Below are 23,793 nucleotides of genomic sequence, written 5' to 3' on the forward strand. Positions count from 1 at the left end.
CAATGTCCACCTTCACTCTTGAGCTATCTCCCATATAAACATGCTGCTCAAGATTGGTTGGGCCCCTTCGGCTTATCATCCCCTGCAATGAATTAGTAACATGAATTGTAGCTCCAGTATCTAACCACCAAGAATTCATAGGCACATCAATAATATTGGTCTCAATCATTAAAATATTACCTTTCTTCTCTTGCTTTCCCTTTAAGGTCCAACAGTCTATCTTCTTGTGCCCAACTTTATTGCAGTATCCACACCTTCCATTGAAGTACTCTTTCCTTTCTCTAATCTGAAAACCACCATCCCTAGGTCCTTTAGGCTTCATACCAGAAAACTTCTTCCTATTGAGGTTAAAACCCTGCCCAGGCTTGAAACCTTGTCCTGGCTTGAATCCATGTCCCTTCTTTTGGAAAAACTTCTTGGACTTATCTACCTGATGTGAAACCATAGCAACAAACCTAGACTTACTTAATTTAATATCATCCTCTTCCTTGACAAGGATAGTAGTCAATTCCTCCAAACTACAACCTTCTTTCTTAGTATTCAAACTCGACCTTATATTATCAAACTGTGATGGAAGACTCCTCATTATAGAATAGGTCAAGAACTCCTCTCCAATGTCCATCTTAAGATCCTTCAGCTTATTATAATAGGAGGAAAGTAGCATAATATGGTCCCTTACTCCTTTAATACCATCATACTTGGTATTGTTCAATAGGTCCAAATAATGATGCTTCTCATTCATATCAAACTTGATAAACTTCTTTCCTATCTCCTCAAGAAGTCCCTTTGCAGTATCCACTTTAGGAATACTAGCATATATGGCTTCATCCATGTAATTCTCCATCATCATCATACAGCACTTATTAGAGTGCTTCCAATCCTCATAAAGTTTCTTAGCTGCTACAGTACTTTCATCAGTCGGAATCTCTGGTGGATCTATCTCCAAAGCCAAATCCAATTTCATGAAGGTCAAATTCATAACTAAGGTTTTCTTCCATTTCTGATAATTTGTCCCATCCAATTTCATCATGGCAGTCATAGGCATAAGATTTGGGGTGCTACTAGCTGTAAAAATAGTAAACAACAAGACATTTAAAAAAAATTTAAGACAATTCAATTACTATTTTCCAGCCCCTCAACACAAAAACACAAACACAAATATCGCTTAGGGTCTTTGTAGCACTAAAGATACCCTTACGCGGGCCAGGGACAGTCAACCAAATAACCACAATCAAATGCATTGAACTGAATCACCGACAGGGCAACTCAGAACCTGCAATACATGGCATTTAATTAACTTCCACTGCCATTCCAGGCGTCATACAAAGCAACTAGAACTACCGACAGGGTAGCTTAATTACCCGTATAGACCCTGGTTAATAAAGTGGGAGAAAAATAACATATTGGCAATTTCATGAAATAGGCAAATATAAAACATCCCATCCACTATGCCAATATATATTACATTGGTACACATAATGCAGATAAAATAAGTCTCACGACAGGTGAGTACCTAAAATCCCACACTACTATACCAACTAGGCACAAAGCCTCTTTGGGTAAGCTCACACAAACCAATTTTCCAATTACAAATATTTAATTTATTTTAATAAAATTGGAATGTGATAATTAAACAAATAAACAAACAATAAATAAATAAATTAAACAATTGAATCACTAAATTAATTAATAAATAAACAAAAATAAATTAATAAAAATAAATAAGTTTTTTTTTTTTTTTTTTTGGCCTGCTGACGTCAGCAAACGACGTGTCGTGCTGACGTCAGCAGATGACGTCAGCAACCACCCAGAACGACACGTCGTGTCTCTCTTCTTCTTCAGCCAACCGGGTCACGGGTGACCCGGTTCCAGTCCAATCGGGTCACGCGACCCGCTAATTTACCCGGCCAAATCTCACCATTCCGGCCACCTTTTCCGACGATTCCGGCGGCGTTAGTTTCGTCTCCAAACGGTCAACGTTTCCCACAAACAATTGTGATTCAAAATCAACTCAAAATAAACATCCAAACAAGGTTTTTTATTCGGCCAAAAACAAACAAAAAACCCATGGAAACACAAGAAATTCGAGCAAATTTTAGTCAAAATTGATGCTGTTTGTTGCGTGTATTCTTGGGAAACTTTTCCCCAAATCAATTTGGTCAAAAACCCAGAAAATTAGCATGTGAAATTCATGGCCGAAAACTCAGTTTTTTTTTTTTTTTTTTTTTTTTTTTTAACAAGCCCGATATTTACAAATAAATTTTTTTTTTTTTTTTTTTTTTAGGAACAAACAAAAAACGACCATGAGTATATACATCTACGTAAATAACATAATCTTGAATCTGATTCAAAACTTACATATGTACACAATTCAAGAAAGGAAAAATTAATATAAAGCAACGTGTATATATATATATCTAGAACACTGATAATAATGGCAAAAAACACAGATCAATATTCACATGCTAGCTGCAATAAACTACAAAGAAATTTACTATGCATATTAACCATGTGCTCTGATACCAATTGTTAGATTTTTTATGGATCTAAATATACATAATAAATTCCATAAGTCATAATTTACTAACCTCCAAACGCAGCCATTGATAAATTAGATCTTTAATCCTGCAAAATAGAAAACAATGTAAAGTAGTGCCTATGGACACACTACTCTCAAACCACTCTCAGATCTCTGAAAACCCTAATATCAAAATACCGTATGGCATCAATTGTTTGCTTGCCCTAGACCTTTAAATAGTCTCTGCAAGTCAAACTTATCCATTAATTTTTGACACACATAAAATAATAATAATTTGATAATATAATTATACTAGGAAAAATATGGATAAGTCATTAGGCTTATAAAGAGAGTTGGTCCTCCAGTCCAATGGGCCAACTAGAGTCTTATAGAGAGTGTGTGACCAAGGGCCCTACTACAAAATAATAAAATAAGCCAGTCCCATTAATGGCATAAATAGGCCCTGTAAGTGAGTAATTGATTATGCCAAGTCCACAAATATTAATTTAATTCAACACTTTCGTCATGTTTCAACTTGTTTCCCTTTACGACCCTTATAAAGGCTTTCAACCTAAATTGGAGATAAGAAACTCCATATCTCCCATATATTTGATGCTCATACTCGTCGACATCCAAGGGCACCGACTTCATCCGAACCCTCACCATCGTAGTATCTCCTCCTTGTTGCTGAAATGGTTTGAGTGTGGTGATGTTTGAGATGAGTTTTTCTCCGTCGAATATCGCTACAGATCCAGAGTAAGTTTGATACTCACCTGTTTTTATTTCGTGGAAAGCCATGGCATAGATATAATCATAAATGATGGTGTTATTCATGTTTTTGTTCACCACTAGAAAAACCTCTTCCAAGTTGGCTATTACCTGAGTGTCGGACAGTCGGAGCTCTTGTTGACCACCGTCATTGACACAGACCCGATTGACACAGAAGGCAATTTAGAGTGGACGTGGTACGTTAATTTAGGGTAAATGACCATTAGTAGAAAAATTAACAAAATAATAAAACCTATTGCTAAATTAGATTTCAGATTTTTCATCACCATTGCTAACAAAAAGAAGAAAAAAAGGAAAATGGCTTTCAGAGAACCAACAAATAAAACTTAATTTTCAACATTTTTCTTTTTGCATATATATACAGCTAAATTAATTCAATTATTTTATTTTGGGTTTGTTGGATAAATTAATTCAATAGAAAGCAAGAATTTCGAAATTTGAGTTGACTGATATTCGATCAGTTTGTTGGAGTGACCTAGGCCGATAGCTATCTATGCAAGTTCAAATATTCCAAAAAAAAAAAAAAAAAAAAAAGTTTTAATTGATAGTGATAGAAGTTTTGATTGATAGAATAACTGAATATAATATCAGTCTGTTCCACCTAGCCTTTGAAGTAATGCTTTTTTTTTTTATAATAGCCTTTCAAGTACTTAAAATAAACGCATAGGCAACTTTAATTTACATTAGATTAAAATTATATCATGCAACTTCTTTTTTTTTTTTTTTTTTTTTTTTTTTTGCAAAATGTTGTTCAAGTTTATAACAGTTCGGAGATCACAATTATCTTAATTCTGTGCTTGGTCAAAATAAGTAAATAATTTAACCATAAAATAATCGTCATGATTAAAGATCCTAGCTAGAGCTTCAATTGAGAGACCAATATTTTTGAAAGTGATCAAGGTTCTCTTGAAATCTTATAAGTATATATGTTATTGAATTTGACATATATGTTAATATATATATATATATATATATATAGTTGATACCATGTACCTTATGTGTAATTCGAAACTCTTATAGCTTGAAATATACAGATATAGAAAACCAAAAGCTTATCTGTTTAGTTGAAACGATCCATCTATTCCATGCATGTACCAAATAGACAGAGAATCCTAAGAGATATAATATAATAAAGCCAAGGATGCAAGGCCACAAGGTTTTTCATATGTAGTAAGTTTTGGAGACTCATAAATACAAGCTGAAGTTTTTTATCCCACCTTACATAGATAGTCAAACCGGAATATAAGTGCTAATTAATTAGGTGCCAATTGCATTGGTATGCGGTTATTGGGTAGCATATGTTGAACCTTTTAGTGGATAAAAATTATAAAAAAAATAAAAAATTGTCTCTTACTGATGATAGATGAATATTCCTGGACAAAAAAAGATAAGAGAACGGAATGTAAAAATGAGAGAGAGAGAGAGAGATTTTGAATATTAATTAGAAAAGTAGTAGTTGGACTAGTAAGTAGCATTGAAGAGTAGGCATATGTAGTATTTATGAAAGGTCACAAGAAGTAAATGCTGTTCAATCCCACACTAAATTATCAATGTAGTATATATTGCTGTTACTGAAAGTCAGAATTAAAGCAGGACATCTTCTTTTAGTATAACAAAGACAACGAGTCACTTAATTACGGGGAAAAAAAAAAAGAAAAAACAACGAGTCACTTCCCCTCCAAGCTCCCTTTTCTACTTCATGCTTGTTATATGTTAATTATTTAGATTGTGAGACAACCATATATATTATATAATAATATATAATTATATCCCATAACTATATTATGAATATGTATATATATGCCAACTTAAAAGTGGTAATGGTTATATTATTTGTAAACTTACTTTTTTCCATTCACATTATTTATCATCAATCAAAAACAGTATCTTATTATGGTAATAAAACTGTTACTTTATATAGTGTATCTGATCTATTCTACATGTGGAGAACGATACATAACTAGTTTTACAATATTGTCATTAACTTTCACAATATAGAACTCTCATTTTATGTATATTGTATGAATATATGTGTGCGTGTGTAACCACTCACTCTTGTAGGTGCTTGTTTTCTAATTGAAATAAAACTTAAATGTTATTAAGAATTAATGAACAAAACAATCAGATAAGATAAGAAAATGGAGCCATTGTCGACATTTCTCTATCCAGACCTCAACAACATTGCCAGATAAAGCAAAACTTTGCTAGGCTATGAACCACAATATTTGTTTTTCTACTACCAAAAGCACAACAAAACCACTAAGGCATGATAACAGACGCCTTATTTCATTGACTATGAAGCAATCTGTCCCAATAAAATCATATGACGAAGTAACCAAGTTGATTGCTTTCTTTGAGTCGCTTTCAACAATACCAATCAGATACTCAACTTTAATCCCAATTTAATAGCTAACAACTTTAAAGTGATAACACTATACCCTTGATTGAAAGGTCTTGACATTGCCACCTTTAACTCTCCCTTAAAGTTCCGAATTACCACAAAAACCCAACCGCCTTATAAACAGTAGACATAGCCCCATTTGTGTTTATTTTAACATCTTCATGTGGAGGGATCCAATAATACAAAATCCTCAAAAAACCAATCTTATTATCATTATTATGTAGATAATTAGCCGACAAGTAATCCATATGAAGGCTAGCAATACTATCGAATAATAACGTATCTGATTTTGGCAAATATCCATGCAAAATAGCATTCCAATAATTCCAAATTGCCCAACATAAAAAAATGAATCTGTCAAATAAGTTTCAAATATTTAACTTAAATAAGTTTTTAAATACTAGCTATGGGTATAAAATTTAGTAATACGTACTAAATTTGAATATATACTGGCTGAAAGTATACAACTGTGTTATTAACTTACCTTACTAATTTATTTCCATTTATTTTTCAACAAATAGTACTGTTTTTTATAAAAATAAAATGAGAAACTTCATTAAGATTAAGCAAAACAAAACACATCTTTTTAATGAAGGAATTAACGAGTCTGGAAACTCCTCCATCCAAGACTCAAAACCATTTAGAGACAACAAAAGCGTAGCTAACATTTGAGCTACACAATTTGCTTTCTAGGATAAAAATAAATAGAGACACTATTATATGATTGTAAAATTCTCCCAATGAAATAAGAAATAGTACTGTTATATCAAATTATTTTGTGTCAAAAAATTTTATGAATTAATCTGATATTTTTTTTTTGTTATTATTATTTTTTTAAATATAAATATCAATTCGTTAAAAGGAGAACACGGATACGTCTTTGTCTAAGCACGAAGAGAGTCAAATAGGATCCTCTTCCAGCCAAACACGAAAAGAAAACAAATTGATAGCATGTTTGGCAAATCTGTAAGCCAAGATACTACAAAACCTTGGAGAAAAAATGCACTGAAAAGAAGAGTATTTTAACAAGTTAATAAAAATAAAATTTCGTGCATTAATAAAACTTTTACAGGTAAACAATATTTAAGAACTTATATAGTTTGATGTAGGTGGCCTAATTACGTATATGTAATTAAATTGAGATTATTTTGAGTTGCAGAGTGGATGAGAACATTTAATGGTGAGTGGAAATTTCCTCAAATTTTGGGTCACAATAACTCCATCAAAAATTGTGCTTTCTCGAAATTTATTGCTCATGTACATGAGTACGTAGTACACATACACAGTTATATACCCACAATCCTTTATCCTTTGTATGGACAACATCAACATTCAGAATTCAATATTTTTCTTTCCAAATTATTATTGGACAACATCAACATTCAGAATTCAATATTTTTCGTTCCAAATTATTATTGTTTACTAGTGGTATAGGACATTATCTCTCAATTTTTGTTTTACATTTTTAGCTGCAAATTATGTATTAATTTGAATAGCAGTAAAATGGGTAAAATGGGTTTATCATTTTATGTTTTATGTGTTTAAATATTGGAATAGAGTGAAGAAATGTAAATAAATATATATATATATATAGTGTAATTTCTATATATTTTTTAAATTAATTAATTTGTATTAACATATTGATAGATTTTTAACTATTGAGGAATATACAAAACTCATCTACGGTTAAAGACAAATTAGATGAAATGCAAAGAGAGAGTTAGTTAATTAATTGACTTTCAAATTGATGATTTTAGTATTAATATTATTAAATTGTTTTTTTCAATATTATTGATTGTAAAGTAAGTTAGCTATAATTTTACGTTTTGTTACATCTAAACTATTAATAGTATGCATAAATTTTTATAATATGTATCCCCTTTACATAATGAATTGTATTTATTGCATGTATCTCTATATTTGCAACTCCAAATATGATTGAAGAATTGGAGATCTACATATGTAGATTTTCCGATGCTAATATCCTTAATTTGTGAGTTAATTAATTAATGGACTTTCAAAAAAGAAAAAAAATTAAGTAACATGTGTGAAATCATAAATGATGGATTTGGTCAACATATATCATAAAATGCATGTTCTTTTATTAAATATAACATCCACATCCATCCACAAACATAGAGTTGTTCATAAATATACCATATAATATTTAATATGAAGGTAATGATGTAGTTATGCTAATGTAATACATATAAGTCACATAGTATAGCACTATAGATTTTCTTAGTACATACATACAAGGAATATATATATATATATTGTTCAATTCCATTAAATTAATATTAAAAATATACCGGTAATGCTTCGGTTGTGGGTATGTGCATTCGTTTAGAAGTTATAATATATATTATAACATGCTCGAAAATACCAAAAAGAATGTCATTTAATCGCTAATATATATAATCTATTTATCAGACCAACTAATTAATAAATCAAACCATTGGGATCCGATATCTTACCCATATTATATAACTTTTGAAGTTAAATTAAAGCGTTGACTTTCTTGATTAGATTTTGATACACAAATAAATAACTCCTTTACCAGTTAGTTGTCACGGTAGCATGCCTACAGTTTCATCAACTCCATGTATCAAATACATAAAATATAATTATTTTTCCTTTTGTTGTAAAAAATCTACCTTTGAGCTTGAAATTATACCCACTAATACACTCGACCAAATTAAGAAGAACAAAAAAATTACTGACACGATTTGAAATAGGTAGCTAGAAAGATGCTGCAAATCCCAAATTTGTAATCAATTTTTTTGTCTTTTCTTTTACAAATTAATTAAGAAATTTCATTATAATTAAAAAATAAAAAGTCCATAATGTTAGCGGTGTAATAGGTGTGGGAGTTCATAGATAGATATAAACATATGTGTATATGTGGTTAATGGGCCTAAATTAGTGAAACTTATTAACCCGAATAGTACATATAATATAAGTACAATACACTTGTTGATTAGCAATGACAAGTCCAAGGACGTTGAACCAATTTCACAAAAGAAGTAAATATATATGGTTAGTTTTTTTTTTTAAGGAATTGGGTGAGAAATGTTACATGTATGCATTTATATATAGACGTAGAAGTAGTTATAATTAACATATTAAAAAGCGGTGAGAAACCCATAAGGGCCACAGCCCACAATTTACTACCTTGTCTCTTTTTACTCCTGATTCAGAGACACACACAAAGCATAGCCTTGATGACTTTGAGTTGGTTCCAAAAGCACCGCTGTATGTACGGTAAAGTTCTAAAAAATATACGTGTATGTGTATGTGTATAAAACTTTCTCTCTCTCCAAGCAAGAAGTAGAAATAAAAACCCAACCTTCCTTCACCTGCAAAATGCATTTACTCCCTCCTTCATTTCCATTTATTTCGCAGCTCCACCATTTTATCGTCCTTAATATTCCCCAGATACATCCGACCGACTCACTCTCTCTCTCTCTCTCTCTCTCCGTACACTCACTCCTCAAACACGTGCCCCTCACGTGCACCCTCTCCATTTGCGTTTCGTTCTTAACACGTTTTCTTCCCTTTCATTACAATACCACATCTAATCTCTCTCTCTCTCTCTAACTTTCTCTCTCTAAAATGTCGTCTCCTCCGCCATTGTTGAGCTTCGTCCAAGGAGGAGGAGAAAACACAAACACAGAGACAATCACTGATTATTACAACTCGACCGCCTCATCTCCACCTCACCACCATTCAACGTCGACGTCGTTTAGCAACCTCAGCCCAAGCATCCTTATCATCGTTCTAATCCTCGCTATAACCTTCATCGCTTCCGTCTCTCTCTGCCTTCTCCTCCGCCACCTCAACCGCCGATGCCCCGACACCTTTCTCAGTCAGCTTCCTCTTCTTTTTCTTCCTCTTCCTCCACTGTCATTCCCCTCGAATCGCACCGAATCTCTGCTCGTCGAGTCTCGCCAGAGGATCCAACGGCCTCGTTGATCGACTCTCTGCCTCTCTTCACCTTCTCATCTGTCACTCGCCGTTCGTCGTCTTCCGGAGCCGCCGCTGCCGCCGACTGCGCCGTCTGTTTGTCGAAGTTTGAGCCCGACGACCAGCTCCGGCTACTCCCTCTCTGTTGCCACGCTTTTCACGCGCTCTGCGTGGACACTTGGCTTCAGTCCAACCAGACCTGCCCGCTCTGCCGTTCCCCTATTTTTGCTTCAGAAACCGAAATCCTCAAAAGCTTGACGGCAACCAACACCGGGGAGAATACTTCCGGCCGCAGTGGTGGTAGTTTCAGACTGGAGATCGGAAGCGTCAGTGGCAGGCAAACGGAGTCCATCGGCGACGGAGGAGGAAGAGATAGACGGAGATCCTATTCTATCGGATCGTTCGAATATCTTGTTGAAGACGATTCCGAGGTGAGCCTGAGCAATGGGCACCGGAGGAGTGTTTCCGACCAGAAGGACGATGGCCAACCGCCGGGCATGGTGCCGGAGGAGAGTTTGGCGGGGGAAGTAGCCGCCGGAAGTGGCAGGAGCTGGCTCAAGGAATACGTTGACAGGCTTTCCATGTCTCTGTCTTCGCGAGCTCAATCGTTCAGGAGCTCTGGTAGATTTTTCACCGGAAGCAGTCGCCAGAGTGAGGTTACCGTCGCCGGAGAATGGGACATGGAAGCCGCACGAGTTGGGGAAGAGATCAGTGAAATGTTCCGCTGGTTCTCAGGGGTATGACCATGGATAGTATATACGCTGCCGTTTTAGTACTTAAATTCTTTTAAATTCTTTCCTTATTTTTTTTTATTTTTTTTTTTTTTTACTACTTCCACTTTTTTTTTTTTTCTTGGTTTTTTGTTGGCTCTTTAAAAAAAAAAAAAAAAAAAAAGTTAAAACTTATCGGAAAATGAAATAAAAATCAACCGTGGCATAGAGAGCTGAAGTGGACAGTAGATTTTTTTCCCAATAAAATATACATATATATATATATAGCGGGTGGGTATATAGTAAAATTTGGGCGGAAAAATAAAAATATTGTTTATTCCGATTTGCTTGCTTTTTTGCTCTTATCCGTGTAAATAGTAAGTGTATTTTTTATTTATTTATTTATTTTTATTTTTTTTTTGGTGAATTTAGAATGCCGTAAAGATACTGTTACTTTGAGAAAATAGAGGGTGCAGATTTTGGTTCTTTTTACGTTTGAGGTAAGGTCAACGGTTGAGATTTTAAGGTTGTCCATTTTGCAACAAAATTAGTTTGACTGACATTTGGTTGGTCAATTTAATAAATAAACCAAAGTTAATGCAAGATATTAATTAACTTGGTATTAAAACGATTATATTTGGCATGGATTTGGTTTCAAAATTTTCAAAGTTTTAAAGAAATCTTAAATGTTGACTCTCTATCAAAATTAACTAGATCATTGACTATCTGGATTTGTTGTCTAATTTGGGTTAATTTGTAAGTTAAAATTGGTAGAATTGGTTTGAATATGAGTTTTAAAAAACAAAAAAAGTACAAAACAAAAATCAACCTAACTCTTGTCTACCTTTTAAAATATTAAATTCCCTCACATGGTGCATGGAGACACACTGTTAATAAATGATGTAGCCAATCATGATGAACCATTAATTTTATTTTATTTTATGTTCCGAAAATGCACATTTGACATGGAGTCGTCATTGACCTTGTACCAATTTTGATTACTATATTTTGTTAGGAATATTGGCTTTTATCAAAAACCGAAAAAGGTAAAAGGCCTAAACATATGTATGCTAATGTGTAAATATTGGGCAGAAAGAACAAGTACGGGTTTCTAGTTTCTAGTTTCTTTAAGAATCCTTGCTTTGCTTGCTTACATTGTCAATGAAAAAGAGCAAAAAGGAAAATAAAGTATATTTGATGAAAGCAGCCAAAATATTTGGATGAGCTAGACTTTCAAAGATGCTGAGAATTGGTAAGAGACACCTTTTAAACTTTTTCTTCTTCGGTTTTTCTTTCCCTTCACATCTATTGTAAGTAATGGTAGATCAACTACTTATCAACATTTGTATACATATCTAGTGTATTTTGGTGTTGGAGACCATAATTTAGATGGTTTTTATAGGTTTTTATGGTATGATTTATGCGGACCCTCACAAATCAATATTATATATATATATTAGTGTGACTCTAATGTTTATAAGTTACTGCAATTTAGTATTACTATTTGTAGATATAAAGATGCATGTCTAATTGTTTGTTATGGAGAAGGCATTTTCCTCTACTTTTTAGTCATATATTTTTATGGTCTTAGATTTGATTTGAAAAAATGGTTTAATATGTGCACATTAATTTAAATCAAGGTTACTAGATTCGGGGTTAAGTCGAATCCCCTACCCCAATTAATATATATATATATATACACACACACACATAAATAAAAGAAGAATGAGGTATTTATAGGATATTACACCAAGTTTGATTACATTATTCGAATCATAATTTGAGTATCTAATTTTTAACTCCAAATTAATTAATTGTATCGCTACCTATGGAAAATAATACATTCTGCATAGAGGTTCAATTTCTTTAATAAAGTTCGATTGCATACTTTATTGCTAGAGTATTGGCTAAGGCAGGTTAAAAAAATATATTCCTTGTTTGTTATTTATTATTTTTAATTTAGCATTATGAACTTATTTGAGAATCTTCAAATATCTATAAGATCGAATGAGAGGCGATTGCAAAGGAAATCAACTTAGGATATGATAACTAATTTTATACACCTAAAAAGTGGAAGGTAACTTTTCTTCCTCCTGTAGTAACTTGGTTGTCTGGGTTGCACAGCATGAATATTGTCCTTCCTGCCTTTTAGAGGTTTAATCACCTACTTAATTACAAATTAAAATCCATTAATATGAGATATTTTTGTTTTGGGCTGCCAAAAAAACCAAATACATACATACATGTATATATATATACATATAGATAAATTCAATACGTTAGATCGTATTAGATTTGGAAGATTGAGTAGCTTGTATGAGTTTGTGGCATAGGTGATACCTTTTGTATGTGAAATAGTTAGGGTCTTCATCTTGTATGAGTTGGTATACTTGTTCACTATTTTTCTCTCTGTTCATTTGACATATATAGTTATACAGATAGTATATTATATTTAACCAGAGAATATTCAGAGAGAGCAAAGTTCCAATTTGACAAATAAAACTCACTTCACCAAAATTGCATTACTATTCTAGCTCTTTCATATCTATAAATTTATAATAGATGAAAACACATTAATTTTATTTTCCGTTCTTGTGGATTGTTTTTACGCAACAATTATCACTGTTTGAACAAAACTAGTCACCATTTTATATAAAATATGATAAATGATATAACCATGTCTGCATTGGGGCTTGGCTTCTTCACAATCAAGTAGAAACTTTTAAGAATTTTAGTAATGATTTTTCAGGAAAGGAAAAAAAAGAAAAAGAAAAAGAAAAAGAGGATAGAAACTTAAAAGGAGAAGGTAGAGCTTGCCCAACAAAAATTTATGGCCCAGACAAATTATTCCCAAGCAATGGCTTCGATGGTAAGTACTACCCTGATCAAGATTATAACCACCAACTACTTATCAAACTCAGAAAAAGAAAAATATATGTATATATATATATATATATTTAGTAATCACATAATTAGTCACCAAGTAAAAGAAAAATACTATAATAGCAATTAGATAATTAAAGTCTTGTATTAATGATTCCTTGGGTAATACTCAAAAATACTGCCATACTAGTGCATCAAACTTGACAACTGATAATAATAAAGGAAATCAAATTAAATTATCTCATGCATATTATTTTCTTATTTTCCTATGAACTTTGATATAAATTCTCTTTTCGGTATCATCATTCATGACCATGTTTTCATAAGTCAAGTCCCTTTTACATACCAAGTGGGTGAAGGTGGTTGGCACAGAATGTTTCGCCCCTATCACAACTTTAAATTATACTAACTCCTTAGAAAAATTTCAACAAGAACAAGACGAATATGGAAACCTATATGCATGACTTCCAAAAAGAATGAGACAATAATGGAAACTTTTCTGTATTGACTCATAGAAACAGCAACATCATCACCTTTGCAAGGTACATATAATATGAGTACAACGAACAGTTAGAACTGGATATGTAGTTGGAAGAGAGAGATGCTGACAGCTTTTCAGGTTCCCTCATATTTTGGTGTCTAGATAATGATAAGCATGACCTGACTTCAAATTAGATCTTATCAAGATCTAAGAATTCTAAAAAAAATAAAAAAATAATAATAATAATTTAAATAAATAAATAAAAATATCGTAAGGAATTCAAGAAAATCCAAGAATACTTGAAGTAATAAAAATTGCTCTCTTTCTTTAAAGGTACAAGTAACAAAATTTTGGAGCTAGTCTAATGAAATTTCACATTGTCATGAATAAACTGGAGTGCAATTGTTGTGACAGAAAAACACACAGAATGGCCATGATCATAACATTACTAGAAAACACAGCAGCCTTCTGCCCTGCACTGCATGGAATGCTGCTTCCGCTATAGCACCCTTTCTTCTGCTTAATCCCCACCCCACGATCTTCCAGAACAAATGTGGAGTTGGTCTTTCCACTGCTGAATAGAACACACCAGAAGAAAGGCCCTTTATGGACCCCAACCATGCCAACTCCCACCTCAGAATGTGATTTGTTTCTCAGAATGGATAAAGCTCTCTTATCTCGAATGAGAACATTTGAATAGGCTAGTGATGGCTCAAGATACTTTGACTGACAACCCACAATATGGCCAGTAATGGTGTCAAAAGTGGGTAGCTCTACACCACAGTTAGGAGCAAAAACTTCAGTGAAGTCATCTTCTGATGGTTTGCAGTTTACAGTATTGTTTTTAGTGCAGTTGCTCTTGCACAATTCGATATACTGCAAAGCTATGCAGCCTAGTCCAGGGCTGTCATTTAGCTCTGGAAGTTTGTGTGCTGTTCTGTTATGGTTGATAATGCTGACAATATCAGTTGCCGGGTTTCCTGTGGAATAAACATCATGTAACAACCTAAATTCGAAAATATTTATATTTGAACAATTTCTGGCTACATTAAAATATTTGAAAACTTATAGTGTTATTGTCCCCAGCCAGCCATCATTAAGTTGAAGTGGCGAGTGTCAAAAGGAGATAAATGTTAAATTGAAGTTTTGACAATCATAGACTCTAGAAATTAAGGATGATAAATGCATTGGTCACGGACACCATGTTTATCCAATTGCAACAATTCTATGACTTCTAATGTATGGCAACTACATGGTCACTGAAATACTGTTTTGATTGCTGTCTTACCAAGAGCAGGAAAATTGAGTTTTAAAAATATGGGGTGGACCTCCTACACCTAAAATTTATTTGTTCATCGATATATCTGGTGAACAACTGAGGAAAGAGAAGATAGGAGTAGAAGACAGAGAACGTGAAGAAAGATACAGGAAGAGAGGAAAGCAGGATAATAAGAAAATAGAAGAAAACAAAAGGGAGAAAGCATGTATTCTATCTATAACATTCAAATAATCAAGTCTTTCCCCTTATGATTACTACTATGCCTACTATAGGTGGTTTCAATTAAAAATGCAAAGTAAATCACCCAGGAACTCTAATAGAAAACAAAACACAGCTTGATCTTATACCATGCAAAAACTAAAACAACATGTTATGGGCCCAACTTTGATCTCCAAAACAATACTCAGCATGTTGTACTCACAGCATGACTGTAGCTTAAAGATGTCAGACCTTAAAGAATAGAGGAACAAAGAATAGGTTTAGTGAAACAACTGGAGTTATTGGTCATTGAGGTCAAGAGTTCTATATCATTGCAACCAAATAGTGTTGAAACACACGAATATAAAGAATACAATAGAGTTCACCTGATAAAAAAAATCAATTGTAATTATAAGTACTTGTATGGATGTTGTGTTGCTTGGAAAATAAAAAGTATGAGTACTCCATCTTCAGAATACCCCAAAAGAGAATGCTGTATATAAATAGTTTTTCAAATTCTATTATATACTTAAATATTCATAATTTTTCCATTGAAGTCATACACTAATAACTATATATCAAATCCACGGTGCATATTAATTTTACAATATTTTAGTTATTCCCAGTCTCATTATTATAGCCTAATGAAACATGGGGAGGGTATTAGGGGAAAACTGGCTCAGGTTGACTGGTTTCAGGTAGTGTGTTTTGCTAAGCAAATCCTACAACTCGATGGCATATCTTCATCCAAACTGAAGTCCACTACAGCCAGGCAATTGAAATGGGTTTTTTAGAGGCTAAATTTGTTCTGTAAATGATGGACTCTAAATAGAAAAAACCATAATGTAGAAACTATTGAACCTTTTTAAATTTCCAGTCAAGTTGAAATGCAATTACTCAAATGGTTGAAGGACATTTTAGGAGGGAACAACTCTAATGTGTAAAATCTTAAAATGATCTCAGAATGCCAACAAATTGTTGCTTTAAAAGGCTAATAATAGTCGTGTATAATGTAGGCTTTTGATTAATAGAGTTCACCTGACACAAGAAATCAAGTGTAATTATAAGTACTAGCATGGGTGTCTGCATGTTTCTTGGAAAATAAGGAGTATGACTACTCCATTTTCGGAGTAAGAAAGAAACACAACTCCCAATTTCCTTAAGAGGATACTGTATATGTAAACAGTTTTTCAAATTCTAATACATACTTAAAGCTAATATAGTTTTTCAAACACGACTATGTACTTAATTTTTCCATTTATAGTGATCAAAACAGCTCAATTGCTTCAAGAGCTACATTCGGTATTAAAAATGATATAAGATTTAGCTTTAATTGCATGATAAGAAAAATAATAAGTATAAATATATATATATTGTATCGAGTCATGGTCTGCCTCCTACTATACTTTAGATATTTCATCGTTTAATAGTACCAAGTACCATAATATGCCTTACATAAACATGGGGAGGGTATTAGGGGAAAATTGGCTCAGATTGACTGGTTTCAGGTAGATTGTTTTGCTAAGAGAATCTCCCAACTCCAACGACACATCTTCATCTAAACGGGAAATTCAAATCCACTGCAAAAAGGTAAATTGAAATGGGTTTTTAGAGGCTAACTTTGTTCTTTAGCTGATGGACTCTAAAGAGAGAAGACTATAAAGCAGAAACTATTGAACCTTCTTGAATTTCCAGGCAAGTAGAAATGCACTGAGTCAAATGATTAGAGGACATTTTAGAATGGAAGAACTCTAGCTTGTTAATTTTAAAGTTAGCTCAGAATGCCTACAAATTGTTGATTTAAAAGGCTAAAAGTAGTTGTTGTACAATATATACTTCTAATTACATATTGGATTTAAAAAGTTCAGTAAAGACCCAGGAAAATTGCATTACGCTCTTCAAATAGAAAGAAATAGCATTAAAAGTTCATATCTACCTCTAAATCCTCTATGAAAAACCAAAATCTGTATGTGCATCAACTTACTTGATGTTTGTAAAATGTACATGACATGAAGAATACAGTCTTCCTCCACATTTAGAAAAAAACACAAGCAGAATTTACAGAGAACCCAACAAAATTTTTCCATCTTTACCACCTTCATTTCAGGTAAATTTTCAGATAATCCAAGAATTGCACACTACAAATCGTGAAGATTAATCCAAACATCAAAGCAATAAAAAATAAGTTAATAACGCAGAAAAACTATCCAAACCAAAAAAGGATAATCTTAGATGCAACAATACCACAGTTTCACAAACCACAAAAACATAAAATGTACATGAATAATGGATTAAAAAAGGGCATGAAAAAAGGCTCCACAAAGATTGAAGAGTATTATAACTTTCAAATACCATAACGTCATAACTATAGATTTAGATAGTACCATGATTCTTGGAGCAAACATGAGCTGTAAGCAGTAACTGACAACAAAGAAAGAACAAGCCCCAGTAACAGAGTTTCTTCGCCATCATCACCATAATCCACTATTACCCAAATTTGAGCTCAAAAATGGGTTTTGAAACACAAGGACCCAAAGTAGAAGAAAAGGTCAAAAAAAGGAAACCCAACTTTGAAACAAAGGGCTTTGGTCTACAAGAATAATAGGAAAGGTGATTGATTTGTTTAGTGGTGGGAGTAGAAAATCAAAAGAGTTAAAAAAAAAAAGGAAACAAAAAAATATATTTTTAAAAAAAAAGAATTTTTCCAGGAAAAAAGTGTAGGGAGGAAAGTGGATGAATACTGATTAAGTGCTGCATTGTTCAAGGACAAAAAAGCTGGGTGGTGGTGGACCCTACTAGCCGTTGTTCTTTTTTACTTTCTCATAAATAATTGGAGCGGATTTCAAAAAATTGAAATGGAGCTTCTGTGGGTCCACAATGTCCAATACATCTTAGAAAATGGGTCTTAATGGGCCGATTAAAGATTTCATGGCCATCTTCCTTCTTGTAAACAAGGGCCATTTAGTTTAGTTAGCGGTGGCCGAAATTGGGCTATGTGGGCCCCACATTGTCCCATACTTCTTCGAAAATTTGTCTTAATGGGCAGGTTAAAGATTTTATCAGGAAAATTTGGCCCAATATCCATTAAAATAAGGGTTAACGATACTTACTTTTTCCTTTTTTAGTTTTTTTTTATCTACCTTCTACTTTCTATTTTTACCCTCAACCAAACTACAAATTATTGTTTTTCTTTTCTCGTTTCGAAAAGCTTTCAATCTCTGCACCTCTGCTTTTTTTTTTTTTTTTCCTTCTTCTTCGAACAAAATCCATTTACAATGCTATTGAAAAAAAAAAAAAAAATTCCTGCTCCACCTATACTTTCCTTTTATTTTTTATTTCTATTTTATATATTTTTTTATCTATACATTAAAAAAAAAAAAAAGACATAAATATCCATCAAGTAGAGTTCCAGTAACTCTCAATATCTCTTGATATCACAATAGTAATAATGGAGGATATTAACATCAACAACAACCATAATATAACCCATATTCCAAATTCCATTCCAAACCCAAACTCACACTTTCCTCTTCTTCTTCTTCTTCTTCTTCTGCGTGGCCTCCTCCATCTTCATCCTCATATTCATCTTGCTTCTTCTTCATACTCTCACCCCCTTGCACGCTCTCTTCTCCAATTGCATCCCTTTAATCTATGGAAGATTCGGTTTGTGCAACCTCAAGTCCATGTCTACTAGCTTGTATGCTTTTGTATTTTTAAGGGAATTTATGGGTTAAGGGTATAATTGAAAATTTTTTAAAATGATGGGTAGATAAAAAAATATTGAATGTTTTTTTTTTACAATTCTAAAATAACTCTTTACAATTTCATCCTTTATATACTATTACTTAAATTAATAAAAAATATAAAATTATTTAATACAATATTATTTATTTTTAAAATATTTTTAATTCATATAATCTCAAAATTATATATTATCTACAAATAAATTTTTTTTTTCACAATTCTAAAATAACTACATACAATCATTTTAAAATTAATTTCATTAAAATATTTTTTTTTCTTCTTTCTCGTTTGAATTAGGGTTGATTTTTATTTTTGAACATCTTTAAAATTATAATTTATTATTTTGGAACGTTCAGTCATAAATTTATAGATGTTCAGTTGTGAATTTATGCACGTTATCCTTTTGTTTAGTTGTATACTTTTGAACATGCAATTCCACATGGATATATTTTTAGATATTCGGTCATAAACTTTTATACAACATTAAAATATTCGCTTGTATACCTTTAAACATCTTCAAAATTATAGCTTATTATTTTAGAACATTCGATCATAAACTTCTGTACTTATTTTAGATGTTCAGTCGTGAACTTCTTAACATGCAATTTCATATGGGTACTTTTTTTATGTTCAATTGTAAACTTTTGTACACCATTAAAAAAATTATTTGTCTACTTTTGAACATGTTAAAATTGTTAGATTGTAAATATTCAAACGAAAATTAGAGATATTAAATATCCTAATTTTATTTAGAAATAAAAATGCAAAACTATAATGGACATGCTTTATATAAATTACCAAAAATAAAAGTACAAAAATATCATTTTTGAGATTGCATTTAATGTCATAATTGCAAACTAATTTGTTCAAAATTATAGACTATTTAAATCTATTATCTCATGAGTGACTACATCATCTGAAATTTAGTCCTTAAAAGTTTTTATTTTAAGAGCATATGGTGTTTCCTATCCTTAGGCATATATTTGAATATGTTTAAATCATTTATCAATAATTGGCAGAATTGGACATCCTGGTACTATGAACAACTCTAACAACAATAAAGGTAACAAAAATATTTTATTAATATAATTCAACACTTCCATTATCTATATCTTTTTTCATTCTGCATATTTTTTACATTCAATTACATATAAACCATCAATGATTAAAAAAAAATTTGACATGTTACATAGCGTAAGGTATTTAATATCTGTATATATATATATATATATATATATGTAATGCTCGATAGATAAAAGCTGAATATCTTGATAATGTTTGGATAGATGCTTTTGAATAATTAAAAAATATTCAATTTTAAATTTTTAAATAAAAAACACATTTTGACATATCAGAATTAAATATAAGCCGACTTTGTCATTGGTACATGATGGAAAAAAATAATCCAAACTAAAGCAATCATCATAAAATGAAAAAAAATAAAATAAATATATTTTACTGTTTCATATTTTTTGATTTTCATAATTTATGAATAATTATTGTATTTATAATCTTAATTTTTAATAAAGTATAAGTTAGATAGATGTATATAACATATTTTTTGAAAAAAATAATAAAATTATATAAAAAATATTTAAATAGATTTAATCAATTAATAAATATGTTTTATAGTAATTTCAAATGAATATAAAAATGTAAACGAATAATAAACTACAAATTTTTAAAAAAACTTTGAGAGCAATGGACAAATTTCGTTAGACCCGTGTCAAACAGGGACATTGGGTCAAATTTCCAGCTTGGCCCAATTAGTTTCATCTGTCAGCTCTATAAAAACAGAGGCTCTCATAGATGTTGGAAGTTTCCAGAACTCCCTGGTTAACACAGGCACGTGCGGGGCGTGCCTCCTTATCCCACACGACCCGACCCTATACACGCTCTTCTTTTGCTCTTCCTTGTACAAGAGTTGTCACACTTGCAATTTGCTTGGCTTCCGGCATTTTCTCTCTGTTTATCTCTGAGCTTTTTCAATGGCGTCCACTTTCGTCTCGCTTCCAAGACCTTTGCTATGCAAACCCAACTCTCCTTCTTTCTCTAACCAGAGACTATTGTCTGGTAACAAGCTAAAACCCCATTTGAAAGTTCTTGCCTTCGAATTTTTGGTTTACTTATCATTTATGTTTGACTGGCTTGTTTGCTTTGGATAGGCTTGAAAAGAAACTCACTGAGAATCTCTGCAATTTCGAAGAAATGGGAACCCGCCAAGGTTATTTTTTATTATTATATTTTTTATTTCTTATGAATTTTCAACCCAAAAAAACTTAAATTCTTTTAAACAAGTGAATGGTTTTTTTCATGCTAAAATATTTGTGCATTTACAAGTATTTGGTGAATTAACTGAATTTATTATCTGGTTCTTGATTTTAATGCCTCAAGGTTGTAATTTGACAGGTGGTTCCACAAGCTGATAGAGTCCTTATTCGTCTTGAGGAGCTCCCTGAGGTACAGTCATCTTGACGTTCCTACTAGTTATTTATAATTTTGATTGGTAACTTTGTCGATCATTTGAAATATATGTAGTACTTAAAAGTCAGTACTATTTTTTTTTTTTTTAAATTATTGGTAACTTTTTTCATTTTAATTCTGTCTTCATCTGGGATTGGTAACTTAGTTGATCATTTTGAATGTGAAAATGGAGTAATTTATTTATGTTTTTGGGCTAATGTCGAACACATGGAATTCGCATTTGCATATGTACTTTGACGAGTGGCTTGCTGTGCTTTAAATTCATCTGCTATGATGGTTCCCACCCTATTATCTTCAATATAAATTATTGAGAAGTCATTTTATTAAAGTAGCATGGAAATGTCAATCAAGAGTATTTCATTTTGATGTTGAGATGATAGCTGATCCTTAAAAGTATGTGATTTAATAGCATATACTCATAGAATGTTTAAGTGGTAATGTGTTTAGATGAACTTAGTTAGCCTTCTTGCTATAAAGGAAATTGCTTCTGTACAAGCTTATTTGGCCTTCTTATTTGTGATCATTTATTCTTATTAGAGTAGTTTACCACTAGTACTGAAGATCACTGATTTCCACTTTCTGCTCAAATTGTTTGTGTTTGTCGTCTTAATCTAACTGAAATGTGTCTTTGAATTTACAATTTTTTTCTTTCAAATTTATGCATACGGTAACATTTGTTGTATGAATAATTTGATATGTGATGAAATGTTTTATGCTACAGAAATCGGCCGGTGGAGTTCTGTTGCCCAAAGCAGCTGTTAAGTTTGAGCGGTATCTAATGGGAGAAGTAAGCTAAAAACCAACCCTACTCATCTTTCGGTTAAAAGTTTCTATGATAATTAGTATTAGCTGACACCAATTTCTTCTATGATACGTTTTTATCTGTGGCAAATTTCATTTGGTCCAATGAAAAAATAAACAAGAAGATATAAGTAGCAATTGAAAATTTTCTAGTTACTTTACAATTAAATGGTAACAATAATACAGTCAAATCACATAAAATCATTCGAGGCCCACTATTAGACTTCCAAATTTCTATACCTTGTCCTCCATTATTCCATACTTTCCGACTCCATGTCAACCCATATTCCATTTTTAACTGGCTAATTTAAAAATATTAAGTATTTTATGTGTAATTTGTTTTTGCAAAAACACACACCCACAAAAGTATGAAAGAAATCTGAAAAATAACTTGACGAAACCTTCTATATTTGTATCAGGTTCTCTCTGTTGGTTCCGAAGTTGGGGAAGTGAAAGCTGGAACAAAGGTGAAATTTCAATCTGAAAATTTCTTTTGTTGACAATTGTTATCTGAACTATTATCGTTTCACATTTCACACATAATATGTGTGAAATTGTTAATTATAAGTTCTATTTATATGCCTATGCTTGCACATGATTGTCTGATTATTGAACTTTGTACGTAGCGTGATAATGTGTATTTATATTTTTTGGTGCTAATTATGTATCTAAAGTAAATCTTTGTTTCTTTGCAGGTTCTCTTCTCAGACATAAATGCTTATGAGGTAAGCGGGTTTTCTTTTTCTTTTTGTTTATGTTCTTTTATTTTTAATCTGGTGGGAAGCTGTTCAAATCTTTGATATAAATAAGATTACACTGTAATCTTAATTTTCTTTGATGGCTTTTAATCGAATATCTTATGCAACCATAACTGATGCTGTAACAATTGTATACATTGAAAGGATTGTGTATATTAAGCCTTTCTCCTGACTTGAAAAGTATCTAGTCATTAACCTAAATCCAGTTGAGTCACATAATTTTCATTTTATTAATCATTACAAAATTACCAATTTTCTTTTTTCTCTATTGTTTATTAGCTGAGTGGAAGTATATTTCTTCCATTTCATGATTACATCTCAGCAATGAATTGACTAAATAAGTGCAGTTTGTCTTAAGAGCTTGCTTCTTCCGTTAAGTTGTTTCTATAAGCTGCTAATGTTGAAAATTTTTGTTGTAATACCAGGTGGATTTGGGAACAGACGGTAGGCACTGTTTCTGCAAGGAAAGTGAATTGTTGGCTTTGGTCGAATAGTTTCAGCAATTCTTCATAATGCACAATCTTTATCACAATTTTATGCTGATTTATTTTGCTCGGAATTCTGTAGCTTGAAAATTTGGTTAAATTGTAAACAGATGTTCTCGTCCTTTTGGACTGGCTACATAGATTTTGGTAATATTTTATTTTCGTACATTGAACTTGTAGTTGGTGTATTAACACTCTTTGAAGCAATGAAAGAGGGAGTGATATTGGAGGCTAATGTCATGTACTACCTTATGATTGCCAAATCTCTCTTTTAACTGTAAGGATTCTAATAAGAT

The 23,793-nt window shown here is 32.0% G+C and overlaps 3 protein-coding genes across 3 annotated transcripts; 2 read left to right on the plus strand and 1 right to left on the minus strand.

Moving 5' to 3' along the window:
- Positions 1 to 8,808: 8,808 nt before the first annotated feature.
- Positions 8,809 to 10,449, plus strand: LOC107403852 (E3 ubiquitin-protein ligase ATL4). The gene is given in 2 exon segments (XM_016010764.4): positions 8,809 to 9,590; positions 9,593 to 10,449. Coding segments are annotated over 2 exon segments (1,092 nt in total). The 5' UTR covers positions 8,809 to 9,323; the 3' UTR covers positions 10,418 to 10,449.
- A 3,525-nt stretch (positions 10,450 to 13,974) lies between these two features.
- LOC107403853 (uncharacterized) lies at positions 13,975 to 17,955 on the minus strand. The gene is made up of 2 exons (XM_016010766.4): positions 17,610 to 17,955; positions 13,975 to 14,728 (listed from the first exon to the last, which is right to left on the minus strand). The coding sequence occupies exons 1-2, from the start codon at positions 17,701 to 17,703 to the stop codon at positions 14,121 to 14,123; spliced, it is 702 nt and encodes a 233-aa protein (XP_015866252.3). The 5' UTR covers positions 17,704 to 17,955; the 3' UTR covers positions 13,975 to 14,120.
- A 2,846-nt stretch (positions 17,956 to 20,801) lies between these two features.
- LOC107403851 (10 kDa chaperonin 1, chloroplastic) lies at positions 20,802 to 23,732 on the plus strand. The gene is made up of 7 exons (XM_016010763.4): positions 20,802 to 21,042; positions 21,135 to 21,193; positions 21,379 to 21,429; positions 22,175 to 22,240; positions 22,674 to 22,721; positions 22,950 to 22,979; positions 23,438 to 23,732. Exons 1-7 carry the CDS (start codon positions 20,958 to 20,960, stop codon positions 23,504 to 23,506), a joined length of 408 nt encoding a protein of 135 aa, XP_015866249.2. The 5' UTR covers positions 20,802 to 20,957; the 3' UTR covers positions 23,507 to 23,732.
- The last annotated feature ends 61 nt before the right edge of the window (positions 23,733 to 23,793 follow it).

Source organism: Ziziphus jujuba, chromosome 5, assembly GCF_031755915.1.
Source record: "Ziziphus jujuba cultivar Dongzao chromosome 5, ASM3175591v1".
Taxonomy (NCBI): domain Eukaryota; kingdom Viridiplantae; phylum Streptophyta; class Magnoliopsida; order Rosales; family Rhamnaceae; genus Ziziphus; species Ziziphus jujuba.

What these genes read in the sequence shown, in the direction of transcription:
- LOC107403853 (XM_016010766.4), bottom strand. Translation starts at nt 17,703, where the DNA reads ATGGTGATGATGGCGAAGAAACTCTGTTACTGGGGCTTGTTCTTTCTT. An exon ending in TGTTTGCTCCAAGAATCATG is followed by an intron (nt 14,729 to 17,609) that starts GTACTATCTAAA and finishes TTTATTCCACAG; the next exon opens with GAAACCCGGCAACTGATATT.
- LOC107403851 (XM_016010763.4), top strand. Translation starts at nt 20,958, where the DNA reads ATGGCGTCCACTTTCGTCTCGCTTCCAAGACCTTTGCTATGCAAACCC. An exon ending in AGAAATGGGAACCCGCCAAG is followed by an intron (nt 21,194 to 21,378) that starts GTTATTTTTTAT and finishes GTAATTTGACAG; the next exon opens with GTGGTTCCACAAGCTGATAG. An exon ending in CAGACATAAATGCTTATGAG is followed by an intron (nt 22,980 to 23,437) that starts GTAAGCGGGTTT and finishes TTGTAATACCAG; the next exon opens with GTGGATTTGGGAACAGACGG.